The sequence below is a fragment of the Pezoporus occidentalis genome, unplaced genomic scaffold, assembly GCF_034315485.1.
Source record: "Pezoporus occidentalis ecotype Australia unplaced genomic scaffold, CSIRO_AGI_Poc_V1 ctg28, whole genome shotgun sequence".
Lineage (NCBI taxonomy): Eukaryota > Metazoa > Chordata > Aves > Psittaciformes > Psittacidae > Pezoporus > Pezoporus occidentalis.
Genome location: NW_026914718.1, coordinates 4,060,332 through 4,086,579, shown reverse-complemented (window position 1 = coordinate 4,086,579; position 26,248 = coordinate 4,060,332). Strand labels below are relative to the sequence as shown.

The 26,248-nt window shown below is 44.1% G+C and overlaps 1 protein-coding gene across 1 annotated transcript in view; it reads left to right on the top strand.

Annotated features, from left to right (window-relative positions):
* Positions 1-1,612: 1,612 nt before the first annotated feature.
* The window catches only part of VOPP1 (VOPP1 WW domain binding protein), a 62,831-nt gene continuing 38,195 nt past the window's right edge, over positions 1,613-26,248 (top strand). Inside the window, exon 1 of the mRNA XM_062625416.1 lies at positions 1,613-1,795. Coding sequence (XP_062481400.1) covers positions 1,745-1,795 — 51 coding nt within the window. The 5' untranslated portion in view covers positions 1,613-1,744. The remainder of the gene's footprint in view (positions 1,796-26,248) is intronic.

Sequence of the window (26,248 nt, the reverse complement as noted above, 5' to 3'; positions counted from 1 at the left end):
GTACCCTTCCGCTGTCCTTTTGTGGGCTATCTATTAAAAACCGATTAGCACATCCTTGCAACACACAGCTCCTTCATTCAGCACTTTCCTGTTGTTATAGTCTTCAAGGGAGAAACTTGCTGCCTCCTGATGCCATGTTGCCCAGCGAAATGTCAGCAGGTGGTTGTTATTTCTATACAGTGAACTTTGGGGGAGTTCAGGAGTGGCTTCCAGCTGGCAGTTTTTATCATCCATTAATCATACTTTTTCTCAGGCCTAGGTCATATGTGTATGAGGTGACTAAACTAACACATTCTTGCACACTGTGTGACATCATGCACTCACAGGTAGCCCGTACAAGTCCTTCCTGGTTTTGATATCCCTTTTTGTCTCTATTCGATGTCAACCAGTCTGAAGTTGAGAGGTGTATTTTTCAGACAAGCACATCTCTGAATTTGCTAGATGTCTAAGGAGAAGTCACAGCCATGACTTTGTCCAACAGTGAAGACGGAATGATGCAACTACGCACACGTGCCTCTATTTATAGTTCAAGTTGAAAAGTCATGTTTTCTTACATAGGAAAAGACACACTGTACACTGGGTGTCATCATCTAATATGGATCAGCTCGTGTCTTTATATAGAATCAGACTGGTTTGGGTTGAAGGGACCTTAAAGCTCATCCAGTTCCAACCCCCTGCCATGGGCAGGGACACCTTCCACTAGAGCAGCTTGCTCAAAGCCCCATCTGGCCTGGCCTTGAACACTGCCAGGGATGGGGCAGCCACAGCTTCTCTGGGCACCCTGTGCCAGTGCCTCAGCACCCTCACAGGGAAGAACTTCTTCCTGATGTGTAATCTGAATCTCCCCTCTGTCAGGTTAAAACTATTCCCCCTTATCCTGTCATGACATGCCCTTGTAAAAAGTCCATCTCCAGATCTCTTGTCAAGCTCCTTCATCTATCGGAAGCTGCTATGAGCCTTCTTTTCTCCATGCTGAACAACCCCAACTCTGTCTTCACAAGAAGAAAACCTGTGCCAGTGCCCTGACCATTTCCAGGGCCTCCTCTAGACCTGCTCCAACAGTCTGGCGCTGGGGCCCCTGAGCTGGATACCGCACTCAGGTGGGTCTCACGAGCACAGCAGAAGGGGACGATCATCTTTCTCCACCTCTAACTGGCCCCGCTGCGCTCCACAAGGCCCACACGGGCCTGCTCCTCCACCTCGGGGCCGGCACCGGGGGCACCCCGACCGGCTGCTGCCCTCTCCCGGAGACCCCGCACGACCCCTCCCGGCACAGGCCGCCGGGCTGCGAGGCCAGGGCCCGGTTCGCCCTCCCGTCGTAGAGGAGTCCGTTACTCGCCCCTCACGGCCCGGCAGGGGTCCGCTGGACCGCTCCCACTCTCCCGTTCCGAGGCGCCAGGCGGTGCCGGGGCGGGCCGACTCCTCTCCCCGCCCTCGGCCTCTTTGTGCCGCCCGCCCCAGCACCACGCTGCCCTCCGCCTCGCCGCGGCGCTGCCCGCCAGGCTCCGGCTGAGGGGATCGGCGGGTCAGCCCGCCTCCGTCCCCGCCCCGCCTCGTCTTTCTGCCCCCTTCGCGGGCTTCTCACCGCCCCTTCCTCCGGGCTGTGTGTCAGCCCGTCCTGCTCGCTGCCCCTCGGCTGTCCCCGGAGCTTCCCCACTGCCCGCCCGGGATGGCGTCGCTGACAGCGCCTTGAGCCGGCCAGGGCGAGCCCGCCGCCGGAGGAGCAGCAGCAGGAGGAGGAGAGATGAACCGCTTCCAGACCGGGGTCGCGCTGCTGCTCTCGCTGCTGTGGGAGGTGAGGTGGGCCGGGGGGGGGGGGGGCAGCTGGCAGCCCGTGCCTAGCCCTGGGGTGCGGGGGGTGGTGCTGTAGTGTTTGTTTTGAGGTGAATATGAGGTGAACGTCCTTGCTGGAACGGGCTTGGCTCCGGGATTGGCGGGGCCAGGCTGGGCAGAAGGGGGCTCTGGTGCCGGGGGAGGCTTCCCTCCCCGGGTGCGGTGGTTACGGCTCTTGGCAGCGACCTGGCTTTGCTTTCTGTTTAATGTTCTATTGCCGGAGCAGAAGATGATCTGTGGTGTGCCCGAACAGAGTAAGGCGGGACCTGTAGGCAGAGGCACGGGATGGCTCTTAACACCCTAACGTTCCTAACAGGCAGGCTGGCCCTCCAGGGGACCCGGAGCACGCTCCTTTCATCGGGGTTAAATGCGGGGTGCGTCTTGTATTTGAAGTACCCTTTCGTGGGCAAAATGGGCGTTGCGAGGTAGAGGTGCGGCGGCATCAGCTCGGGAGGAGCCGTGGCAGCGTGGTTGAACTTCTCCGAAAGCCTCGGTCGTGCGGCTTTGGTAGTGACAACAAACAAGCACAAACAAAAAAAAACAGCAAAAAAAAGGGGGGTGGGAGGGTGAAATAGCATCTTACATTAATTGGAGGGGGGGTTGCGCCACGCGGTTCTGTCACGGGGCTGGGAAAGCCGCTCCTTTTCTAGCAGGCAGATCCACAGATGCGTTCTGGTGGAGAGCTGTCCCTCGGTCTTTGGTTTGCCCTTGGGGCTGGGGGTATCGGTGGCCACCCTGGGACACCCATGGGCACGCTGCCAGGGTTGCCATCGAGTCATTGCCAGGACACGTGCAGTGGCAACGTGCTGGGGTGACTTCGGAAGCACCCCTGAGCTTGTCGTCTTAGGTGCAGCCTTATATGTATATAGCCCATAAGGCAGTCTAGCTGAAGGTGTCGGAAGGGTGGAGAGCTGTGTTGTCTCTGTGATGGACCAGTTTAGACAGAAAATGAATGAATTTCTTAAAAGAACAGCATACCACCAAACACATATGTGGAAACAGGAGCCCTGGCTGTGTAATTATTGGTTTTGGTAATGGGTATAATTCATGAAAATTATATTTACTACATGTTTATGCCACCTACATAAATGAACGATTTCTGGTATGTTGCCCACTAAGTCATCCAGCATCATCCCATTAAAACATTCCGATCAGAATCACCATTTAATGTAAATAAATGCAACTCTTTTCAAGTTAATCGGGCTGTGTCTCATTACCCTGGCTGTAAACCTGGCTCAGAGCCTGGCCAGTGATTGCTCCTTGACTCTGCTCTTCAGAAAGCACAAATGGCAAAACGCTGATTAAATGAAACAGGCACCGGCATTTCCCAGAGGGGATTTGTTCATCCTGGAGTGTGAAAGGTTTCACCCCTCCAGGATCTGTTTGATTAGATGTCTCTGCTCTCTTAAGGTGTATTCTGCTGAAAAAGATCCGGCCTGCCTGAAAAAGAGTGGTTTGCATAAATCCCCTTTGGATCTAGCCAGTGTTGCTGTTATTTAAGCTTTTGTACTGGTTTTAATTGTGAGGGTGGGTTGATTCTTCCATTTAATCTGTTTGTTTTGACATCTGGTTTTACGGATTTTCTTCTTTTTTTTTTTCATGTTTTGGAAGTGCTTGGGATACCTTTTAAAATGAGATGCTATGTAAATAAGTGTTACAAATTGTTTTAAGTTGTACTCTAAAGGAATCAGGATGCTGGGGAGTTAAATAACTGAATCGAAGACATCTGGTTGTTTAGGTTTTTGGTATTTGAAACTTTTGCTGTCTTCTGCACTAACTTCCATACTGGCTATTATCTGAAATAGCTTTACAGTTATTTTAAATCTATTTGCAGCTTCAACATGATCTTAGTTAATATTTAACAGAGCGTGAGCTGAGGAATATATTTTTCATTCAGCGTTCTGCAAGAGGCTTTGGCTGTTATCCAGATAATGGAGGGCATGGGAGGGAAAGCCATTTAATCCCTCAGAGCAATTTGCAGTAGTTTACTGATGCTTAATATTCGCCTTGGTTAAATTACCCAAAATACTTGTTGCAGGATGTTCCTGTGTTTTCTGGCATCGCTGTCAAACCAGGATTTACATGTAAGGAGGTGCTCTCTCTCAGTGCTGGGTGCTAGTCCTTTCTGCAGAAGAGCTTGAGATACACTAATTACAGAAATGCCCAAAGCACTGTGGTGGTAGGAAAGGGATATTAATTCTGAGTTTTCTTGTTTGATGAGGGTTTTCCACCATAACCACAAAGACTTCCTATGCTGGAAGAAAAATCTCCAACCCCAGAACCCAGGAAGTTCTGCTCTGGGAAGAAATTATTGCTAAAAGCCAAGGATGCCATGAGTTTTGCTCACAACTTAGTCACAGTTGAGCAGTTTAACATGAGCTAAAATGAGGAACTTTTACGGTGGATAACTTGACAGGTAATTTTTAGTTCTTGCAGGGAGAAATGAATGCTGTTGGATCTTCATCTGTCTGTTCCAAATTAATTTGGCTTCTTGGAGGTAGCAGGGTATTATTAACTGCAGTTGCCTGAAATGCCCTTTCCACCAGGAACCTGGATGTCTGGTAGACCTGTACTACTGGGGCATGTGATTTCAGCATTCAGATAGCCAGGGGTCTCACTTGCTAGCGTGGCTCATGGTTTCACCCACAGGACTCAGTTTTGTTTCAGTTTTTTGTGAATAGATGGCTCTCAATTTTATGGAAGGCTTTGAGAAGGCCCTTAAAGTGGTGTCTGTTTGGGGTCTCTGTATCAAGATTTTTCTGCTTTTATTTCATCAGACATCTCAGGAGCTTTGGCCGTCTCAGCTTAAAGGTGATTTTAATGCAATGTCTTTGGGATGGGAGCAAAAGTAAAGCTAAACAAGCAGCCTGCCCCCTTAATGATGAACTGAGTTTATTTTCAGCCTGAATGAGGGCACTGGAGTATCTCTTTGTGGCTTATTTCTCAGACTGAGTGCTTGCTTTTTTCCCAGCAAGCTGTGGAAGTGCTGGGTGAAGGTGATCTGGGTTACAGAGGCTCAGTGGAGGATGGGAAGGCTCTACAGAGTTGCTTGAGCTTGGTAGAGGACCCTGCTTGTGCTGCAGTGGTAATAAAGAAGGTGTTTTATTGTTATGGATGGGTAACTTGCTGGGTAGCCTTAACTTGCAAAACTGTCAAATAGTTTTAGGTGCCTAAGCTTCTGTTTGGCCCATATAGTGTGTCTAGAAGAACCTAGGAGCTAATGCAACCGCCTGAATATTTAAGTCAAGCTTTTTCGTGCCCTGTATTAAGGTAAGCTGAGGCCTGTGGTAATTGCTGTAGGTGGTGTGAGATGTGGGTGAGAATCTCACCATGAAGGTTTCCACATAGCTACACAAAATTCAGATCATCACTTTTGGAAATACTAGCACTGATATTTCTACACATTCAGTTTCTCATTGCTGAGAATTATAGCGTACATGCTGACAGAAATACTGGCAATTGAATGGTTGGGAAAAAATGAGCAGTGTAGTCCTCCTCTTATATCTTTCATCTGAAAAAATAACTACAAAGGAGCCAAGTGTCTATTTTTTTTCTTAAAAGAACAGAAGAATGGACATGTCATATGAACAGCAAAGTGTGTTATCCTGAAATAAAATTCAAGCACTCTCGACAGTCTGTCATACAAGATTTGCTTAAATAAAAGCCAAGTTGGCTAGAGCTTCTCAGTTGGGTAACTGTTGTGTGGATGTTTTTAGTATTATTTTTGTGAGTGCACTTCAAAAGGAGAGATTTTAGCAAATAAGAGAAACCTTAACTCTCTGTCCTTCCTGAAGGAATGTGTAGGAATGTATTTACCCACGAAGGTAGGAATGTTCATGCACACTGAGGTTATTGTCTCTGTGAAGTCCCTTTCTGTAGAAGCTCACGGATACCGTTGCATTGCTGTTTTAACTCCTGTGGGTGTTGTGTCAGTGGGTGGTGGGAGGAATAATCCTGTCCAAACTGATGGGTAAAAGTCTATCCCAGAAATTCTGCAAGGGAGGTGTTAGTGTAGATGTGTTAACTAACACTTATCCTACTTGTTGGTTTTAGTTATGTAGAGGCTTAGCAGCTTAAACAATTTGAGGTGTTTTGTTGCTGTTGTCTTACCCTCTTGCAGCCAGTTGGAAAGCAGCTATTGCATTGCTGAGTGAAGGCAGGAAAGAGATTTCTTAGGATTTATAGTTTGGGGATCCAACTGGTGCTGGCAGATCTTCCCTCTCTCTTGACAGCAGTGAGATGGGCTGTGATTTCCAGGCAGGAGGACTGAGCTTGCACACTTTTCTCACTTTCCTCCTTTTGAGGAGGAGATGGATTCATGTTCACTTCAGGGAGGGAACAGTGGCCAAGTGCCATTTGCATCCTGTAAGGGGAGGTGCAAATAGCTCTGTATTGGAGTTTTTGGGGCTTGGGTTTGGTTTTGTTTTGTTTTTTTTTAATGAAAAAAAGCATTTATAAAACTGTTTATATTTTTTTTTTTACAGCAGTCAGAAATGAGCACCTTCTGTTATCCATTCTCTGTAAAAGGGAAGTGATCTGACTCTTTAATTTTGGTGCTTCGCACTCAGCTAATGCAGGTGTGTGGAAACATGTATTAAACTTGACCATAGCAAGCCTTTAGACTTCAGCTGTTCTTTGAAAATGGATTTAGTTAAATCACTGACAAAAGGCTTAGTGGAAATTCCCTGTAGTTTAATGCAAATTTGTTTTTGTTTACTCCAGTAGTAAGAGGCTTAGGAAGGCTGCAGTGAGTGTGCCTACATATAGAGGTTTACTCTGCTCATCTATGTAGGCTGGGTTTACAGGCAGGAATAGATTAACGCTTGTGCTACAAAATTTAGAATGAAGGTGGCTACCAATGTACTTCAAATTTGTTGTGATATAAAGTAAAAACCGTATATTAAATAAAACCCCAACAAAACAGAAAGCTAGCAACTTTTGAATTTTTGAGCCTCATTTTTGAAGATGCTGATTTGCTTTATATCCCCAGCAATGCAGCTGTTTCCACAGGTTTTGTAGTTCTGCTGGAAGCTTTGTTGAAATCGTGTTAGGGTTTATTATGGCAAGTACAAACTCTGTTCTGACTAGCAAGCAATAAAGCCTTTCTAAAATGACAGGCACAGTAGTGCCTTTTGGGCAAGGAATTTTAGGTCTGTCTAAACGCTGAGAACACAGCCTGGAAACTTGAGCATTAAATAGCACTTGCAAGACAAGAGTAAGATAAGGTCTTAAATAGTGGGTATTATCACTTTCCTGACATCAGTAAGGTAATACATGGGATGAAATACCAGGCACGGTATTTCAGGGGTCGTGAGAGGGGAGTCTGATTTTATTGAATGCTTTCTTCTTTTTTTTTTCTCTTCTTTTTGAGAACAATGTATCTTGACAGGTTTCTCACATATTAAGTGGAAAAGTTTTCACTGCTGAGTTAAAAATGTCTTTCTTCTCAAGTGTGTCTTCAGCTTTGCGCTAGATAGGTGTTAACTAAACCCATGTTTTAAATAACTCAACTAAAAATCTCTTCCTCTTTCTCAATGACTCAGCTTTCAGTCTGGTATGTTTTTTAGAAGGAAAGGAATTAGCAATCTGTGTGTCATCCAGCCAGAGGTGGCAAAGGTGGTCCCTAACCCCTTGTTCTGCCAACTCCGGCCAGTCTAGCCACCATGTGGCTAGAGAAGGATTGGCTCAACCCACTGGTGCTATGGATGACTGAGACCCTAAAATTGGATAGGGAAAAATTGAGATGGAATAGTTTCCCATTGATAGGGCAGAGGTTTGTGCAGTGGTAGTGTCATGAATCTTGCTGCAAGGGAGGAGGGGGAGTGTATGGCTTGGAGCAGGGCTGCATATTTTGGTAGCACGCTTCTTTCAGTACATTAGGTGTCACCTAACGGGAATCATAGAATCACAGAATAGTTAGGGTTGGAAAGGACCTTAAGATCATCTAGTTCCAACCACCCTGCCATGGGCAGGGACACCGTAGCATCATAACATCATTTAGGTTGGAAAAGATCTTCAAGATCATTGAATCCAGTTGTAAACATAACACTGCCAAGTCCACTGCTAAACCATGTCACTGGACAATACTGTGTTTGTACTGAAGCAGGAGGCAGTCAGGCAGACCTTTTCCATGCACTGCTAGAAGGGAAAATAAGCGGAGTTTAGTTTTTGTTTTTCCCTGAAAGACGCCATTAGATAAGACTAACTTTTCCAGACCGTGTCTTATCATATTCCCACATTGCTTGCCAAGTGTCCATCAGAGCAGAAGTGCTGAAGCTGGTGCTAATGACCTCCCCAGACTTTCCTGTCTGTGAGGTTGGAACGGGTCATGGCTAGAGGCTGTACCTCTGGGGAATGTCCACCATCAGCTGCAGTGTGGGAGAGACCATTGTCCTTGAGTCCAGCCGATGAGTAACTGTGACCTAGCAGTTGTCCAGTGCACCCTACACAGTGTCTCGTTTGTGAATTGATCTGGGCCTGGGTTTAAAGTTCAGTGGCGGTAGTGGAAAGTGGCTAGTTTTGGATGGCATTGAAGCAGGGTGTTGGGATTGTGCTCCGACTCCAGCCCTGGCTGCACTCAAGCACTTGTTAAGCAGCTTGTCCTTTCCAGCTGAAGGAGGAATGATGGTATGCCACTTGGCTTGGTCTCCCACCTCTGACATTCATGGCCGTCATGCAACTAAGTAGCTGACAGTAGTTTTGAGGGTGGATCCTTCCTTCTCAGGTCTTGCAGTGATAGAATTAGAGGTGAGGATCGTGGACCCCAGGTATGCAACCCGTACATGTACAGATCTGTCTTTCCAATACACTAAGGCAAGTACATTTGATGTATTTTTATGCCTTTCTCGTTACATGCATTCTAGTCTGTTTGAATCTTCCCTCATAAGAAGAACTGGATAACCCTGTAATGAAATTAATATGAAAGGAATGTAAACATGTGGCAGGGGGCTTATTGATGGCAGACTGAAGACCAAAGGCATCATGGGTTTCAAGAGCCCTACGCTTGATGTAAGAGGTGTATATTATACATGTTCATCTTCTTGAGGCTCAGTGACACTGCCATCAAAGGGAGGCCGATGCTTTTGTAGACCAACAAACCTACTCTGTTTAGCTCAGTCTTGCCAGCAGTGTAATTACAGTGACAGGGTTGTGCTACCATGGCATTAAGAGCTGGTAGTGTGTCTGTGATCTGGAAGGCTTAGTCTTCAAGAAGTTAGGAGCTCCATCAGGAAATGTATATTAGCAAAACAACCTGATAAAACTCCCAGTGATGTCTGTAGTACCAAAACCAGGCTTGTTTTAAGTTGCTGCAAACTTGGGTTGTTTTTCTTTTGTTGACACAGTTGTGTCTTTCTGCATGGCTGATGGAGGCAGGTAGACTGATGTGTGTCCTGGCCTGAGTCTGTTTCTCCCTTTTTGGACAGGAGATGCTCCTTCCTAACCAGAGAAGCTTAGTTGTTTATACTGTGCTGGTTTTAGTACGGTCCTGTTAGTGTTGACACAGCACATTAATATTAAAGTGCTTGTATTGCGCAGCAACTTCTATTTAGGCATGGCAGTATGATTCAGACAGTGTAAGGGTCTCTACCTGGGGAATTGCTCATGTGTAATTCATTGTTTTGTTTCTCCCAATTTTATTGAATCTCTCCCCTGAAGTGGATAGAAAACCTGTTAACTTTGTGTCGTGGTTTAAACTCAGTCAGCCATGCAGCTGCTCTCTTGCTCTCCCCCACACTTCCTCCCCCCTGCTCCCAGAGGGATGGGGAGGAGAATCGAAAGAATGTAACTCCCACGGGTTGAGGTAAGAGCAGTCCAGTAACTAAGGTATAACACAAATCACTGCTGCTGCCACCAATAATAATAATAAGGGAAATAACAAGGGAAGAGAATACAACTGCTCACCCCCCGCCTACCAATACCCAGCCTGACTAAGCAGTGATCTAACCCTTCCAGGTAACTGCCCCCAGTTTATATAGTGGGCATGATGTGCTGTGGTATGGAATACCTCTTTGGTTAGTTTGGGTCAGATGTCCTGTCTCTGCTTCCTCCCGGCTTCCCCTCCTCCCTGGCAGAGCATGAGGCTCAGAAAGTCCTTGGTCAGAGTAAACATTACTGAGCAACAACTAAAAACATTGGTGTTATCAGCAGTGTTCCCAGGCTGAAAGTCAAAACCACAGCACTGCACTAGCTACTAAGAAGGAGAAAAATGACTGCTGCTGCTGAAGCCAAGGCACTTAGTGAATTACTTTCTGCTTTCCCCACAATATCTCTGTAAATGCAGAAAGTCAGTGCCGGCAGTTTTTGCTGTGGTGGGTGACTGTAAGCGTGTTTCAGCTCTTCATGCAAGAACTGGGCAAGGATGAGTCAAGCAAGTGTTTTCTTTCATTTCTGCTTCTCAGGGGGAAAAATGTATTGCTCATCGCTACAGATAATTATCTCAATACTTGTGTGATATCCAGGAATTTACTGCTAGCTCTCTTACAGTGTGAGTTTCCAGCTTAGTGCCCTAATCCCCTGCCACATTTGGAGCTGTGGGCTCAATCTGGGACAGGAAGGATAATGGGTATAAAAGTTCACCTTCTTTGTTCAAATGCTGTTAAAACTGACAGGATTTCAGTCTAAAACAGAGGAGGAAGTCTTCCTGTCTAAATATGCTGCTTTCAAATGGTCAGCCAGTTGTTTAGCCTAAAAAAAATGATGGGGGGCAGGGGGAAGAAGTGGTGTGTCAGAAGTTTTAAATCTACTTTTACATGGTATGATTTTCTTTTTAAGGCTGGCATGAGCTGCTTCTATCCCGAGTCCTGTCTTATCTATCCTGAACAAATATCCCTAACGAAAATTGTGATTTTTCAATAGTTTGAGCAGTGCTGAGGATGCCTGCTGGTCCAGAGCTATCAGCAGAGCTGTCATAACAGGAGCTGTCATGTGCAGTGGGGTTTTGCATTCGGGACCCTGATTCTGCTCTGATCTCCTTTTCCACTAAGGTAACTCCCATCTCCTGGCTGTCATACAGAAGTAATAATAGAGTATGGGGTTAGGTTAAACCTCTTCAGAACTGGGTCATCCATAGTTTGAGACAGTGTAAGATAATATTAAGCTGCTTTATTATTTTCTTTCTGTAGCTAAAATGATAGCAGTGTCTGTTCCTAAACCTGTGCATGTGTGTACCTGCATAAAGTGTATTGTGCCACGCTAAGGCTGGGGTTTTGCCTGCATATTGCTTGAAATTACTTGTATTTTGAGGGAAACTAGGGAGCACAGGAAGCAGTAAGTGCCAAGTGATGGCCAAATACTACTAGTTGTATAACCTTGAGAAAAAGCTAAGTATATTCCTTTGGATTTGAGTGTCAATTGGAAGAGGTGAATTGAGATCAAAGTTGCTAGTTTGTTCTGTCTTGTGTTCCTTTGGTATTTACAGAACCAGGTACTTGGTTTTTAGTGGTGTTAATGCCTTGTTGAGGGGTTTCACAGTTTGGGGTTTTCCCATAACGCCAGCAATGTGCAGCTAGCTGAGCTTCATGCCAAAGGTGCAGCGTGGTAATGGAGAGGTGTCCCAGGATCTGCAGGTGATCTGGGGATCTTGGAGCTTGTATTTTCTGAAATCCAGGACTTAAACTGTGCTTCTCGCTTACTGTGGATAATACTTTTGCTGCTGACTTGTTAAAGCCCATGGTGAACAGTAGCAAAATGGGTCTTGCTACACCCTGTATGTGGCAATCCTCTGTGTAGATACCTGCAAGTGCTCCAACAGGCATTGGACAAGATCCTGGAAATGCTGCCGGAGATGTGTTAGAGCATCCCCCAAACTGGTGGGTGAAACTTCCCAGGATGGCTAGGCTGACCCATGCTTTCAGCTCCTCCTGTATATGCCCGTCACAAGGTGCCCTGTGGGAACCTGTTCTGGTTGCAGCTTCACCTGGCTTTCCCTGTGCATGGAAACTGTGGGCATGGCTGTGGCACAAAGCCAGGAGCATTTGGATCAAGTTTGTTTTAATTCTCTAGTAATCTTGACCTCCTATTTTTATTAAAGCCTAATCCTGGGCCCCTTCCAAAGGCCATTAAAAGTCAATGGAGACATCTCACTTGCGAGTGCTGGGTCAAGGCTGCCTGGAGGGCGCTGGGCATCTTTGGCATCTCAACCAGCTTGAGGTGCAGGTGATCTCTGCTCTGTGTATATTCTGAAGCAGCATGGGCAAGGATGCTCCTGTCTTCCCTGGGCTGAAGGCACATGTTTGTACATCACTGCTTCTGAAAAGCTCAGTTGCCTTGAGTTGGCTATTGCTCTTGTCACTCGTCTTTGCACCTCCAGTAGCCAGCACGTCCGCCCATGGTGCTGCTGGTACAGTTCTCCTTGGGGAAGGAGCTGCTTCAGCTAGCCGCAGTTGCCCTGCATGTTGCATAAGGAGAAGAGCATCATAGTGATTATATAAAAGAGATTATGCAATTGGGTAATTTGGTAATCGCCTCTCCGGTGAGTGCTAAGAATAGCTTGTGAAGATGCGTTTATTTCTGTGATAGCCATCCACAGTGATTAAGTGCTAGAAGCTGTGGGTGCCGGGCTGTTGCGTGGGGTGAAATACTTCGTGCCTGCTGTATGAGTGTTGACACTGAGACTCCCCAGCTCTGTTGCCTGTGTGCCGCCCTGGCAAGGCACATTGGCTCCTGTTCCCCTTGCCCTATAGTGTGCTGTGACCTGCCACTCAGGTACAGTAAAGGTATAAAACTGCTCTGACTGTAAGTTGTCTTGGCTCTTGATGAACCTGTACTAGCTGTTGGTGGCATCCTTATGGTGGTGTGCGATGTGTAGGCAGAGCAGATGATGGAGGAGGGAACATGTGTTTGCTTCCCGGTGAATTTCGTCTGGTTTTGCTTTCTCTTGCTTCCCAGAATATCTTATTCATGCTGAAGTTGCCAGTACCCCCCATGAGGTGTCTGCTGGGTGCTGGATGATTTCCAGGATCCTGGTGAGGAGCAGGGATCCTCTTGGGCTGCTGTGAGATGACTGAGAAGACCACATGTGCTTCAGCCCAGCTCCTATTTGTGTCTCTGCTTGTGGGCTTATCCCTCACTTGCAGAGGGGAAGGTGACTCACGAAATACCAGATGCAGCCAAAGCCAGCAAGAACTCCTGTAGTGCTAATTGAAAGCTACAGAGAGAAACGGGGAGGAGATAGGTGCTGTTCCTTGCAGTCTCTTAGCCCTAAGAAGGTTGTGCGGGGATGAGCTAAGGATAGCTCGGGAGAGGGCGGGAAGGGAGAGGAAGCGAGCAAAGGAGCTTTCTGAGCACGGGTGATTCATCTGGGAACATCAATCCTGGCTCTGAAAATGTTCCTGGAGCTCTCAGCTCGGCTGCTGGCATCTGGGCAGCTGCTCTGGGCTTTCGTTTTTCCTTTTTCTTTTTATTCCCTGGCTTCCCCTATTTTTGCTTTTGTGGGTTTTTAACTTTCCCTCCCATACACTGTCCGGCAGGTATAGTTGCCACCTTCTCTTGTTGCTCCAGCCACATCATATTCTCTACTTTGAATTGCTTTATTAGCTCTTCAGCTCTTGCTGCCTGAAGCTCAAGCTGTTTAACTGTATCTTCAAGCTGCCACATAATCCTCTTTGTACCTGCAGCTCTGACCTGGTTTCTTCCTTTCCCTGGCCTTGCTCTGAACCATCATTCCACCCTTCTTGGCTTAGGATGACTTTTGTCTCTTGTACATTATTGACTTCATTATTTGCAATAGTTTCCGATTCTTTGGCTGCTGGGTGCCCATTCTTTTCTAAGAATGGTTGCAGTTCTCTTTTAAAGAGACTTAACTTTTTTGGTACTTTCAACTTCTCTTACTCTTCTAGGCTTTCTTCAGTCCCATCATGATTCAGCCCTGGCACATCCATTTCTCCCATGGACTTTGCCTCTCCCATCACTTCTTTACTTTTTCCTATTTGCAGAGGTAAAGGCTGTGCCATCTGCACTTACAAGTGCCCTGTAAATCTGTTTCTCATGTGTTGAAATTAGGTGTTGGATACAGATTAATGAAATGTAATTAAAAATCCAATTTATTGGAAAGGAATACAGATTTCCATCTTTTCCCTTTTGCTTGAGTATCTGTTCCATTGCATGCTTTTTCCCCTTTTTGTATGTTAAGCTAGAGATTTGAGGGGTTGGCTTCCTGCTGCTTCCTAGAATTCCCTTTGCATCATGGGTGACCCCTCGTTGCAATGAGCTGCCCTGTGTACAGACCCTTTCACCTCCATATTTATGCCTCCTCTTTTTACTAGGGTAGGAACCCCGGAATATGCTGCTGTTGCTGTCAGGGCAAAGGAGTGTTAGGGGAATGTTTTTAATGAACATATGGTTGTTGCCTAATGTAGATGGGAAGTAGGCAGAGGGGGATGCATGTGCGGCTCTGAACTGTAGAGAAGAACATGGGCAGCCACAGGCCATGAGTAATATGAAATTAGTATGATACCGTGTGAATTCTCAGGTGCCTAATGGACTTTTTCAGTCTCAAACTACCCATTTGGAAGTTACGAGTTGAGAGTTTTGGTGCAAGAGCATGTAAGGATGCATGAGAGCTGTTGTGGGAGCTGCTGTAATGTGAAAACTGTTTAATTTGCAACTGTGCAGATACATTGAGAATAATCCTAACAGGACTGATAGGCAAGTGTGAAGTAGTGAAAAGAGGAGGAAGGCCAAATGCATGTGCTATACTAACTTGTTAAAGCCAGTGAAACTGAGATGGTATCTCGTTTACATCAATATTAATGAGAGGTATGTCTGCAAACTCCTGCCTAGGATCAAAGGAAAATATTATTCCTCAGTTTCAGATAGATAAGAGGGCTCAAGGTATATAAATACAGTTTAAACAGGTGTGATGGCGATATTCACATCTGGAGCAGAAACACTGTACAAAATCTTGCTTTACTTTTGTCTACGTTGCCAGTGGCACATACAGCACGTATAATCTGATTAATTTCAGTGGGAGTGTATATTCTATGTTCTGGTACCCCCAGATGCAGCCTTGCCCCCAGAAACCCTGGGGCTCAGCTGGAATGTACCCATTATCTCACTGCTGGGGAGGAGGATGGTGGGTTACATATTTTGGGAGTTTTAACTCGGATCCTAATTGAACTGCTCCCTTCCAGAAAAGTAGCTTGTAAAGATATAAAATTTCTTATGATGGTTCAAGTTCAGTTAAATATATTCCGTTAAATAGATTTCCAAAAGCAAGTCTGATGGAGGGGGAAAAAAATGAGTGGCGTCTGCAAATATCCCACTGTCTGGAAGAGTCTGACGGAGCCAAATTAGTAACTTTAAAGAAGTTTCCTTTTGAAATGTTCCTGCAGCAAGCTTTTAAAAAAGCTTTAGAGAGGCTTGGAAACAGGAACCCGTTGTAAAAAGTCTTTCCTTCAAGCAAAATCATTTAAACATGATGTGAAGGAAAGTAATGAAGGGACAATTAGTACTGGGTTCCCTGACTCTGCCTAGAGAAGGCTCAGCGGCATTATTCACAGAGGTAGGGATGGCACTGGTAATTTCATTGTCAACATTTTTAAGTGTTACTCGAACGCTGCTAATGACTCCCTGGACATCTCAAAGGTGACTGCCTCACTTGTAAGGATTGTAAGCATGTGGGTCTGGAGGAAGGACTGAGACCTGACAGTGAAGCCATTCCAAGGTGTTTGATCTCACTGTCTACACGGGTCTGCCAGTTTTGTCTGGATTTGGCCTTCCTCAGCCTGGTAGGTGTTTCTGCAGCCAGCTGATGCCAAGTGCTTAGGAGCTGTATGTGTGTCAGCTTGGCACAGAACTGCCTGCGGGGCTGGCATCCTGCTGCTGTGCCGTATACAGCTTCTGTCTGCAAGGTCTACATGGACCTGCAGGGTCAGAGAGTGCTCATGTCCAGGAGCCTGTTCTACAACATGCCCTGAACGTGGCAATATCGTGTACCTGACTTTAATACCTGGCTCTTCCACTGCAGAAAAGTGGAAGAGCCAGGTATTAAACACCCACCTCCCCCAGTTCCTTTCTTTAGTGCTATACATTGTTCTGGAGGAGCAACACCTTGATGACTCCCTAGACTTTGATATATGCTGTATTCATGGTAACAGCTTCTCCAAATATCCATCTTCCAAATTACATTAAACCTATTTATACGTTTGTGGTATTTCTTCATGCTTTATTCAAACACAAGTAATCAAATAAAGAACAAATAAGGCTGTCATGCTTCAGAAATCTCTGACAGTTAGTACTTAGATTTTTATGGGGAAACAGAATTTTACAATTCATTGTAATGACGAAAATGGTGCTTTTCTGGCACCTCTCTCAGAAAGATTTCATAGTAGGTAAGAAAAATACGCTGTAGTATGTTCCAGTCACATCCAGGCCAGATGCATAGCCATTGTACAGATGGGTAAGTGGGCAGAAAGTAATGAGTGAGTCATGTCCAGTGTTTGTGATAGAATTACAAGCTTAATATTTCTGACCCCTAATTTCCCACTCCGCTGCAGTATAAGGGAACTGCTCTGACTTCACAGTAAACACTTTCTTTGGCTTAGGTAGGTGCATGCTTTGCAACAAGCCCTCCCTTTTTGTGGACTTCTAAACAGGGGCATTTTTGGAAGTCCCATGCTAGACATCTTGTAGATGGGTGAATCCATCCAGGCACATGAGTGGTCTGGAGACAGATTTTTTTTTGGTTGGGAATCCTGCCCTTGTGGAATTACCAAATTACTAGCCTAGTATTTGTTCAGTGCATCCTGTTAGTATTGAATCTGAGATCAATAGATACATCCAGACTCTTGTCCTATAGGCATCTTTAGCCTAGTCTTTTGATTTATGAATTTGGACATTTGCCACAGAGCTATACTAGTGTTTGGATTGTATACTTAATGACTTTCTGTTGATCTCATTAACCTCAGAGACTGTTAGTGATGGCAATATTTATTTGGGTAGAATATGAGCTAACAAAAGTCTTTACCTCATCCCATCTCTTTTCATAGCTGACTAAATCTGTTTAACTTATTGTTCTCTGTCTTAGTGCTGTGTTCATGTACACTGAAATACTGCAGGACCTAAAGCTTGCATTTGAGGGTGGGTTTTTTGGTTTGTTTGCTGTTTTGTGGTTGATTTTGTGGTTCTTTGGGTTGGTTTTTTTTTTTTTTTCTTTCAATTAATCATTCATTGAAATACACAGTCCTAGGCCAGTCTAAAGTTTTGCCACTGAGCAGTTTTGGTCAAAATAGATACTACAGCACATCGAAACAATTTCAGCACTTTCAGAGTCTGGTTTTGTTTCAATACTTCTGAAAGCTAAGAAACTGAACGTATAGGTTTACAATATGTGGTCAGAGGAGAGTGGAACTTCTTTCTCAAAAGCTTGGCATTCATCCAGGGTGTGGGAGGCCAGTTTTATCTCCTTTATGTCATCGGGATTATTTGAGCGTGAACCACTCATCTCCTGGAAGAGGTCCTAGCTGGCAGGAGATAGGATGTACTGGGATTGATTTATGTCAATTATTGGCATTATCCCTCTTCTTCAATGTGTAAAATACAAAGGAAATACTGCACTAAGCTAGGTAGAAAGCTACACCATAGCTCAGGCTTAGATACTCTTTGAAGAGGAAGACTTGTGTTTGCAGTGCTTGTTCCAGTTATATACACGTTCAGAGACAGAACAACACAGACATTAAAGACAAAAAAGAGATGACATGTTCGGACTTTTGGTTGCTGTTAAACAGCGTGGGTTTGACTTGGGAAGTGCTTATGTGGGGGATTTGGGTCTGTTGGAGAAGGAGGTAATTTTGTACTTGGCTGGGTTTTATGTGATGCGCCCAAAATTTTGCTACTGTGTCCTGGTACAGATAGGATGTTGGTGTAGGCGGGCATTTGCTCCTATATTTAGGCATTTCATGCAAACAAACATTGCCAGCACAAAAATCTGTGATGTTGTCTCCTGGGATCGCGTGCAGCTTAGTGTGTGTTCACTTCCAGGAGAGCCAGAGAGGTTCAAGCCCTTCTGGCAGGAAACTTGAACACAGATTTGCCATATTCTGGCAAAAACACATTAATGGTTTGGGTGGATCTTTACTGCAAGGTGACAATTGCTACTGCCTCCTTTCCCTTACCTCTCTGTTCTGCAGATGCATCCCTTGGGATGCTTAACAGATACCAAGAAAAAGATATTTTTCTTGTTTCAGGAATGCAGGAAACAATTATGTTTCAGAACTCAAAACCCCACAGTTATGTGCCCAACTCCCTAATAGGAGTGGGTTTCTGTTAAAGTTTCAGATCAAGCTGGCACCATCTGGAGTTTACCTGCCACTACATATTTAATTCATCTGCTGATAAGAAATATTTATATTTAACAAATAGCTCCTGAAAATCTGTCTTCCCTCCTCCTTTTTCATTGAGAGCATCTCATAGCAGCGTTATGAATGTTACTGCACACCCAGGCAAGGAGTGTGGCAGTACTGGAGAGATTTATTTCAAATAAGCGCTGTTCCTCTGCAATAACTAGGGAGATTGAAAAGTGGTATAGTGAAGGCTGCAGAGAGGGCAGTGCCTTGTATACCTTTCCCAACCTTAAAGACTGTTGTAAAACAGTTCTCTCTGACATTTGGGCTAAAGGCATTTATAGTGTCTTTTCTAAGCACCAGATTTTTACAGGGCTGTGGTGTTGCTGACATTGCCGTGCCACTTCACGGTACCTTCCTTGCCTCCTGTCTGTCTGATAGGAGCTGTGGTAGGGAACTCATGCTGAGGGTGATTATTTAATGAAAATCTTAAGGCTATTTTAGATACTTTTTGAAAGATGTTATTTTTATGAACTGATGAAAGGTCCCTGCAACTGGATGTTCAATACATGAAGTGGTGAGTGCATATATTCCTGCATAAGTCTCTTCTATGTCTGCTGCTCTTATTTTTGTTTGTGGGTTTTTTTTCCTGATATTTTGAAATAATCCAATGATTTACACTTTTTCTGGACTTTTTTTTTTTTCTTTTTCAGTTTTCCAATCTTACATTTCTGTGGCCAAGGACAGGGCTAGTAAATCAAGATTGATTTAGCACTGACAGCTCTGTTGTCAAGAAAGACCATTCAAGGGCTCTCTGCAGTGAAATTAAGAGAGAAAAAACAGTTTTCAAATGAAAGTATGCACATCAGCAACACCAAGGCTGAAGTTCCTTGTACCAACATGTAGAATTTGCACTCCAGGTTTCCTGTTGCACACTATGAGGAAGAAACCCTGCATCCTCAGCCTGTGGTCACAATTTTATGTGCATAAATAGTGCTAGATTGTACAACATCCCCCAAGACTTCTCTGTCCTGCTATCAGGCAGGCATAGCACAGGCAGTGTGGCAGCAAGCTGCCTACACACATGCCTTGCAAATATGCCTCAAACCTGACCTGGAGGGAACACATCTGTGGGTGGATACACAGCGCAAGCTTCCTACCTCTTCAGTGCTCTGTCCCTCAGCTGAGGCTGTCAGCAAAGCTGATAATGAGTCCCGGCGATGGGGATGACTTTTTATGGTTGGTGGAGGAGAGTCCAGTATGGTGATATGACAGTTAAAAACCCCATGTTATTGCTTTAGACCTCAGCTTATGTTGGAAATAATCGGTTACCTTGTTCATTTCTTCATATATTTGAAGATATTTTTCCAACCACTGTTTTTGTATGTGATCTACCGTACTTCACGGGGAACAATAGGAAAGTATGGCCCCATGGCTAAGGGCCGTTACCTCTGTTGAGAAAGATTAAATTCTGGGGTTCTCTCTTTCCCTTTGTTTCATGTCCTTGGTGACATCAACTTTCTTCTTGGCCTCAAAAGCAGTGCTTGACTTGTGATGCAGGTGGAGTTGTACCTGAAGGAGCCGCAGGCATTACCATTGAGAAGTCTCCTCCCTCATTTCCCAGAGCAGGGCTCTCTTATTTCTCTTGTGATTCTGGAACTTTGATACATCGCTCTGCAAGGGAAAAACTCAAACTCTTCCTATTTAAATCCATGCAGCTTTGATTTGATATTTGTCTTCAAAGGAATTCTAACTCCAAGCAAAGTTCAGTCATTAAGTTATCTCAGTTATGGATTCCCTGTGATTTTCCAAATGCCTGCCCAAGTTAGTCAGAAAATGCTTTAAATGAGAAAGATCTTCCACTGGTTTGATCTGTCTTGAAATCCAAAATACTTTATGTGACTTTATCATGATGCTATCATGAAAAGCTCATGAATAAGCTAGCATACAGACCCATCCGCGATGTGGATGTCTGGGAGCGGTTGGTCAGAATCAGATGCCTTTCTAAATCCTCCTCTGGACAATTCTCAGGCCAGGAATGGGACTTCAGTATGGGTGGGAAGAGATGCTCCTCCTGCTTGGAGAGCCGTTGTGTTAAATTTAATGGTCTGTGTCTTGTAGACATAAAATCATCTTTGTGGTTGTTTATGGATTTTTAAATTGCTGTAATCATGGGGTTTGAATTCTTTGACTGTAGCTATATAGGGAGATTCTGAATATTTAATGGAGTATTGAGCCCTGCATAACTTTCCCATGTATGGACTTGCAGAAGGTGTTTTGATGGATAGGGTGGTTTGTTTCTCAAACTCTGTAGGGTCAGAGATCATGTGTGTGAAATATTTTATACATGTTGTGTGGGTTTTAGATAATTAATACTTTATGCTTGCCCCTGAGATATGTGGCAGTGGTTAAAACTCAATTAAGTGGTGATTATACAGTGATTATACTGAATGATGAATATTTCATTTATTTGGTTTGAAATAGGAAATAAAATGTATTGCTGCCATGCTGGTTTTATTTCAAAAGACTCTGTCAAGACTAGCACATTCGAAATCTGTTCAGTGTCCTAAATTGATCCTGCTGGAAGAGTGCAAATATTTCTTTGAGGACTTTTTAAAAGAGATTTTGTTGTCTTGCTTTATAAGGATGCTTGTGGCGCCTTTAATAATGGCTTTTTGCCTTGTCACCTTTAGATTTAGACCAAAGTCTTATTCTGTTCACACTGTTCATTAATTGAGCTCTTGCTGATTGCACATTGAGAAATATATGTAACTGAAAGAAATAAGATGGGTGAGACAAGTGTCTGTCTGTACTTCTTCTCCATCTCAGACTGTGGTGCTGTGCCAGAAAAGCTCATGAGCGTGCCTAGTGTCAGAGGTCCATTCCTGTTATACTCCTCCAACATATCTCCACTTGGATCAGAGATGTATCTAAAGGTTGTAGCTCCCTTTTTATTTCCTTTAATGACTGGTTTGGATCTGCCTTCATGGATTTATCTAGTCCCTTTTGAATCTGCTTCTGCAATTTCTTGCAGCAACAGACTTCAGATTTTGTCTGTCTGCTGCATAAAGAAGTACTACTTAAACTAATTTCCTGCTAGGACAAGAGGCATTCATTGAAACTAATGTTACACGGCATGCTGAATAATAGCTTTGTACTCAGCCTCATTCAACAGTGCATTCAACCTTGCTCTTGCCCGTCACCCAGGTGTCTGTTTTCCAGGTTGAAGGCTCTCAAACCTTTTAGACCCTTCTTGAAAGGTCGCTGCTCCATCTCATTATTCATTGTGGTTGCTCTTCTCTGTACTTCCGACTCCTACTTTCTGGAGAGCAGAAATAAGGGCTTGGAAGTGCACTTCAGCTTCTAAAGGGAGAAATTGGTCATGAGTTTCTGATGGAAATTTGGGATTGCTCTCCTATATGGAAGAAGACTCTAACTGGTCATTAAGAAAGCCCCCAAACAACCCTAACTTTAATTTCTGAGCTTTTAAGGAACTGTAACAAAATAACTCATTGGCTTGATTTGGATTCCAGTAGCATTACTGGAACTTAGTTGTAACTTACTCTGAATGAGGTTATTAGTGAAGTAAAGGACTTCTCAAAACAGAGCTAGAGACTATGAAACCTGCCTTGAAAAGTACATAATGAGTCATGCCTTGTGAAGATTCATTGTCTTTGATAGGGCTGGCGAAGGGGTAAATTAGTATGTGTTCACCTCCTGTGCTGACACTGAGAAAGAGAGAAACTAGTCTGGCATAACTTTGAAAGCTCAGTGCTTGGAGGCTTTCTTGAGAGCGCCTGCAGGAAGAGATGGGCAGATTGTAGCCTGAAGGATAAGTGGATAAGTGCAGCTGTCAGAAGAAGGTTGGGATACATGTACTGCTTCTGCACCGAGTGCTCAGCACCCTTCTGTGAGCATCAGAAGGAAGGCTGCTTATCATCATGACTGACTCCTAAGAGCTCTGCTGTGTAAATGGAAGTTTTATCATGCCATTTCTAGCTCACGCGATTGTTGAGGAGTAAGTTCTGATTTATATAGCTGTCCCACATTTATGGCTGTACTGCCGCAGTGTCTTAGCAGTGTGCCAAGCAACATAGCTAACATCCGTCTTAGGGTCTTTGTGCCTCTCAAGGGAGGCTTTTTGGCGGAGCTCTTGGTTTGGTTGAGTGTCTTGTTTTCTTAGGTTTTTAATGTTACACGTTGTTGTACATGTTTTTGTCAGGGTGATTCTTTGTGTGTTTGGAAAGGAAAGCAGTGGTGTTTGTGAAGGTGTGTGTCTATCTTTGAGTAAGACTTTGAAAGATCACAGAGCTGAGACCTGGGCTGCTGTCAGAGGGGAAGCTTGTCTCACCCTGCTTTCTCAAAGATGAACTAAGACTGTGTAAAGACACTGCTCCAGAGTCTGCTGGGCAGGATCCCCCAGCTAGGTGATCTTCTACTAGCTGGGTGATTTTTCAGGTAAGAGGCTCAGGCCATGGAAAATTCAAGCTGGGGTTTGTATTATTTTATTGAAGAGAGGAGAGAAACTGGGTTTTTGTTTTGTTTGTGGTGGGGTTGTTTACGAGAGGCCTGTGGGTTGTCTTTTCTTTTTTGTAGCCTGTATTGAAGGAATGCACGTTGATACTCGGAGCCTGTTGGATTTTCCAATGTGTTTATGGTATAACATCTGTTAATGCTGTAGTTGGTGGTAAAGGCACCTGTGCCAAAGCATAGTTCCACAGTCCATAGTCCAGGCTGTTGGAGTCTCTTAATTATGCTCTGCCCTTGAAACTGCAGGCAAATTTGACCACTTGTGGATGTGTATGGAGGGTCAGAGATGAACAGAAAATCCTCAAACCACGTTTTAGTGCCCATTTTGCCTTCCTTGTGTAACCCTGTCACCACACTGATACCTCTGGGGTCACAGTGGTGAAGTCCTCTTAGGACTGGAAATCATCTGCAAATTGTTATTATTCGCATCCATGTCACTTGTATCCATTTCAGTATTGCTATAAATAGAGAAAAATTGTCCTTTTGAGCCTTAATTTGGTTATCTGGACACAAACTGCTGGAGAAAGAACGGGATTATGTGCTTTCATCTGTGTTGTTTCAAACAGTCAGGTTACACAGTCAGCCTGTTAACTAGTGCTTCTATGAGTATATCTTACATTAAATATTGTAAATCAAAGTTCAGCTGCTAAGGATCTTACTTGGTGGGTGGTTTGGTTTTTTTATGAGCTCCAGTGTGGGCCTATAGTAACTGTGAGTTCATCAGTACAGAGATATTTTTAATTTTGTTTTTTAGAAGGGCTCTTTTAAGCACATCTGATACTTAAAGTTATCATGACATGAACTGAGTGAATGAATGACTTGAAATTCAAGCGTAGACGTCTTGGTTTAATCCCAGCTCTAAACTCAGATCCTGAGACTTCGGACCTGGATACACTTAGTCTTTTTGCTTTGTGTTGAGTTGAAAATAGTACTATACCATCAGTCAGCCACTTAGTACCTAGGTCTTTCCAAAATTGTTCTATAAATTCAAGAAAATTACTTGATAGAGCTTAAAATAAAGAGAGGAAATGATTGACAGCCTAATGCCAAAATAAAGTATTGTCTATATGGGCCCAGAGTATCAGGTAGAAAAGTTGTCAGTGCAGATGAGATTGAAAAATATTTGTAGGCTTGTGAGTCTCATGCGCTCCCTGTGGGTACTTGGTATCTGTTGACACTGCACTCTGAGGAAGACTTGCAGAAAAACACAGGGATGTGAACAGTAGCATTTAGTTTGGGTGTAGTACCAGGAAAGGAACCAGTATGAAATTCCTTGGTGCTCCCGATGTTTCCTTGGTGCTTCTGATGCTGTCGGATGTTTTTGCTTTGTTGCTGCTTGGATGAAAACAGGCATAGGTAGTCAGTGTAAGACTTTGCATACCTGTCTTATTGCCCCTATCCTAGTTCTTTCTTCCTAAATCCAGCCTAATCTTCAAATAAATCCGTGAAGTTTTCAGTAAGCCTCCTTCATGCTGCCTTTCCCCTTAACCATTAGGAAAGTCTTTAAATAAATACCTTTCTTCCCTTGCCCTTCTGCAGGTCCTGCCACCGACTCTATCCATGAATGCAGAATGTGACAGCAGTTGAGCAGCTGTACTGAGGCCACTTGTTCTTGTGGCAAGGAATATTGTTTTTACTCTTGTGTTTTTACCTTGCTTTCTGTTGTTTCTTTTGTTTTAGACTTTGCTAGTCCCTGTTCCTATTTTGTGCAGTGATTGTGCAGCAATGACCTGGTACCTCATTAGGACTTCTAAATGTGACCAATGATAAATACAACATAGTAGTCATCCTGACATACTTTCTATAAAACTCTACTTCTAGTGAATTTATTTCCCCTTTATTTTTTTTCTGTGGTGCTAAGCACAGCAAACAGCTGCTTCTACCAGCAGAAACTCAGGGGAACTGACTTTCTCACTGTTCATTTTCCCTTTGGTCCATATGGATTTCTGCTTAGACCTGGGGGCAGATGCACTGTGCCTGCGCAGTTGTATAACACGCCATTGCCTGCTTTTCTGCCCTGAACTCATAATGAAATAACCTAAATGATTATAAAAGCTTTAGCACCAGCTTCATTTCATTTTAATAGAGCAATAAAAACAACCAGTGTGCAAGCTGCTGGCTCCAGTACTCCTGCATAAGCCATTAGTAAAACAACGTTACTGGCTCTTGACAAAGGAAAACAGCAGTAACAAATCCAAGAATTTGCTCTGTAAAGAAGTCAACCAAGTGCTAGTGAATCCAGAGACCCGCTCTTATTCATGCTGGCTGCTGTGAGCTCTTTGTTTGAAGTTGAGAAATTGGCACTTTCTCATAATTTGTTTTACATGCTGGCTTTGTCTTCTGTAAATATCCTTTGCAGTGTTTCCAGCAATGTTGGCAACTGCCCAGGCGCCCAAGGAGCTTTTCCAGTTAACTTGTGTGTATGGAGACCTGACAGGTTTTGCATTTTATGCATGAGTCTAGCTCATCTGGCTGCCTCTTATAGTCTCCTTCTGCAATACTAGCAGCTAATGTATTTGCAACATTATACCCTGCATGCCAAGTACAGTGTGTGGAGTCTCCATGTAAGGCTCAGAGAAGACCTGTGTGGGGAAGCATTACCATCTCATGGGACCCAGCACGTGGAGCCTTCTGTACTGAGCCCTCCATCTACCTAAGGTTTGTTAAGTGTTCCTTGAAGGGTGCCTATGCCATTGGTATATTGTGTATTTGAAAGCATATAGAAATTGTAATTAACCCTCATTAAACTAGTACCAACTGTTTATATATTATCTAGTGTTTTACTCTGTTTAAGGAACAAAGTGCTGCTCAAGGCTTGGTTTCTGCATGGACAGCAAATGGTCTGGTTTCATTCATGGCTACCTGTCAGGGTGGTTGCATCCTGGTGCTTTCTCACGTGTGGTAAAACACCCAGCAAGGCACACTGGGAGACCTCTGAGAGATTTGGTCCCCTCTTCCCTTTCTCTTCCATCTTTTTCCTTCTTTCAAGCTGAAAAAAACCTTTTTAATTTCACTGCTGAATGTAAAGATGTTGTGATCACTCTTTTCCAGGAAAAGCTTTCAGTATTTCAAACCGTCCTAAGACATTCACTGCATATAAGCATTCCCAAAACCATCCGGCCAGCTGGAGCAATCTAAAAACGCAGTATCAGCTAGAACAAGAGAGATGCTGGAAGAGAGACATAGATGACCGCAGGGTGAGTGAGAAGATAGGAGAGAAGATGAAATTATCCCAAAACAGAGCTTGAGAAAAGAATTAGTACCCCTTTATTTTGTGTTACATTCTAGTAGTTGTGTAATTCAGTACAAATAAGGGAACCAAGACTTCTTTTTGTGCCCCTATAGCCTGGAGGAACATTTAATAAGTTTGTATGGATTCTTCCCTTCTGCTTTGCAGAACTGAGTAAACAGCACAGCATCATCACCTTTCCCTCTTGGCCAGATCTTGTTTCTCTGTTTAGGTTTGTTTCACTGTCCCTGCAGAACATCTGTCAATCACCTAGATGGATGTGGTTGCATGTATACATTTTTTACATTGATACTAATCTGTGATTCATTTGTGTTAAGCAGTGCCATTGACAACAGCCTGAGAGGTATCCTGGTCC